At 64.8% G+C, this 2,917-nt stretch overlaps 1 protein-coding gene across 1 annotated transcript; it reads right to left on the reverse strand.

Annotated features, from left to right (window-relative positions):
* Positions 1–145: 145 nt before the first annotated feature.
* On the reverse strand, positions 146–1,358 carry MNEG_13684 (hypothetical protein; the record flags this gene model as incomplete). Its single annotated transcript, XM_014037843.1, has 3 exons — positions 146–295; positions 689–796; positions 1,164–1,358. 3 exons carry the CDS (start codon positions 1,356–1,358, stop codon positions 146–148), a joined length of 453 nt encoding a protein of 150 aa, XP_013893297.1.
* Between the last annotated feature and the right edge of the window lie 1,559 nt (positions 1,359–2,917).

Here is a 2,917-nt window from a genome sequence, read left to right on the forward strand (position 1 = left end):
GGGGTGGGGAGGGGTGGCGGTCAAAAAAAGGTACCTGTGCGCCACAGCGGCCCCTTGTGGCATCCCCCTGCCGCTCGCAACACTTGAAAGCTCCAAGGCCTGGGAAAACGTCCGATTGCGTAAATGCTGGAATAAAGTTAATTTTCTATTGAACAATCAGCAATTGGCGGTTTCCCACCTCCCCCGCCAGCAGCTCGTCCCTGTGGGCCACCGCTGTCTTGTGGTACTCCTCCAGGGAGCCGCGGCTGTCGACTGTGAAGGGGTCCAGCTGCTTAGACCCGCAGTCGAGGACCGCCTGGGGCGTTTTGTTTTTGTAGTGGGAGGGTCCATTGTTGGAAGATGGGTTTGTGTTTGGTTTGAGTGTCAACAGGGGGTCGAGGCTTTTGGTAGCCATGCCAGAGGGAAGAAGGGGAGTGGGCATGGCAAGGCTGGAGCCGAGTTCCGCCGTGGGCGGCCGCTGCACCCCCATCAATGGAGCACTCGTGCCAGCTCGTCGACCGAGCAACCACTCCCCGTTCTGGGCCGACGGCATCACTCGAGAGACTCAGCGCGACGCCCGCTCCCGCTGTCCCCAGACTCTGCACGCCCCCCAAAGACGAGCCCTCGCCGCCGCTGGCGTCGAGTCACCCGTGATGATGTTGTCACTCCTGGTGACGCGGTTCCCGCGACGGTGTCACCAGGCACCCACCTTCCTCAGCGTGAAGCGCGCGGCGGGCACCTGCTGCAGGAAGACCCTGGCAGGGGCACCCGTCACCACAGTGACGGAGTGACCCCGCGCCACCAGGTGCTTGCACACCTGGGATTGCGGGTCACGAGGGACGCACAGGAGGCATTGTGCTGTGAGGATTGTGGTGTGTGTGTGCATGTGCACGTGTGTGCGTGTGTGTGCGTGCATGTGTGCATGCCTGGGCGCGCGTGTGCGGAAGGGCAGGTGAGAGTGGAAGGCGGTCGTCCGGGCTGCAGGGCGGGCAGCCGCCTCGTGAGAGGCCAGCAGGAAGGGGCCGCTGCCAGACCACGCGGTCGCACAGAGGGCAGCAGCCGGAGTGATGCAGGGGACCTGGTTGCACGGAGGCCCAGCGCTGGCAGCACGGGCGGCTGGCACGACGCGCCCCCGCCACGGCGGGCCCTCGCGCCGCCGATCGGCGCGCCGGCCGCGGGCGCACCTCGATCGCGCGCGTAGCGTGGCCGAGGCCGTGGCCAGTACAGTAGTAGGCGATGGACAGCGGCTCGAGCGTCATCGAGACGGAGCGCGCCAGCGGGGGCGACAGCGCTGCGGCAGCGTGCGCAGCAGCGGGCGGCGAGGCGCCCTGCTGCGCGGCTGGGGCCGGCGCCACGGCCGTGGCCGCTGGTGCGGCCATGGGGGTTGGTCGCTGTTCCTTGTGCGACGCGCCTTAGATGCGTCTGTGCCGAGATCTGGATGCGAGTACGACCGACCCCTCGTGCGTTGCGACTCAGTCCACTGGCAGTTTATGCAATGAAAGTGTTCAAACCTGTGATCAGGATACCGTAGCAACGAGACAGCCCGAGATGCATACGTCGTCCGTGGTCAGGACGCGATCCTGTCAAATATATGACGCCTTGCGCAGCGCCACAGCAATGTTATACACTGCCACAAGTATCACAACTCGCCGGCCGTGTTGCAGTCTCCCATTCGACCGGCACATGTCATCGGGTCACCCTGGTCGTCACCCGCACCCTCACGGGGCATGCGACGTCACATGCCATCCCCTGGCAGCCCCGAAGCTGGAGCACAACTCCGCGTTCAGCATTGATTGGCGGCTCCAAGGCGTGGCGATCCATACCACTGTCGCCGCCACTCGTCATCTTCCGCTGCCCAGGGCGGCGCCAGCCAGCAGCAACGTGCCGTTGCGGGCAGGGCAGCCAGGCGGGTGGGTAGAGCCAAGGGGAGCCCGACCACTTACAGCTGAGCGATGCCGCATGTCTCAATTGCACTGTAACAGGCGAATCCCCGGTAGCAGATGCGCACTGCCAACCGGAACAGGAGAAAAACGAAATCGCCAGCGCACGCGCCTCAAAACGCAGCGGCTCAAGCAGGACTCGAACCCAGGCCACAAAGGCTGGCGGAAGGCATTCTTCCACGGGCGCACCAAGCCACGGGGGGACCTTGCAGGACCCCTCGGCCCCCTCCCTCCTTCGCCGCCAGCACCGGTCTGGGGCTGTGGACGTGGACTAGGGGCCCCAGGGCCAGCGGTGACGGGCACGCCTCGCGTTGTGGGGGCGGCCAAAGTGCAGGGCGATACTCTGTGCTCGTATGGTGCAGCCGTGTTGCGCTGCACTTGTATGAGGGTCCAGGCATGGAATGATGTAAGCAAAGGCAGTGCAATGTGTGGCTGGTGGCCAGAAGCAAGGGCAGCACAAACGTGCCAGAGAGCAATTGTGCCAAACCATGGAGAAGGAAGGCGGAATTATCAACAACACTGCTTGATGCTTCTGTGAGCCATTGACCGGCTGGGCGGGTAAGCGCGGCGCGCGAGGACCGTAGACTGGATTGCAGGCGACCGAACGAAATCAAGGGAGGGGGGGGGGCTGCCGCGCACAGCGCACTTGTGTGTAGTGCAACGCATGCAGGCAGGACCAAAAGTGGTAGGCAGCGCCGCTGGTTGCAGATTGACACCGCATGCCTGCCTCCTCCGGGGCATGCGCATGGGCACTCAAGCAGGCGAGCGCGCGCGCGCGCGCCAAAACGCCCGGAGAGCCAAGGTGGCGTATGGCGAAGAGGGTGGGATCGCCGAATGCCGTTTGCATTGAATAAAATGCAGGAGAGGAGGGAAAAGGCAATGTATGACATGCCCCGCGGCTAGGCGAGCGCCGTCACGGCAACGGGCTGCGGCGGGCTTTCGGTGAAATTGTCGGCCGCGGCAGGCGCAGAAGGAAGGGGTGCGCGGCGCGCGGGCGC

The sequence above is a fragment of the Monoraphidium neglectum genome (assembly GCF_000611645.1).
Source record: "Monoraphidium neglectum strain SAG 48.87 unplaced genomic scaffold scaffold03982, whole genome shotgun sequence".
In the NCBI taxonomy this organism is placed as follows: Eukaryota; Viridiplantae; Chlorophyta; class Chlorophyceae; order Sphaeropleales; family Selenastraceae; genus Monoraphidium; species Monoraphidium neglectum.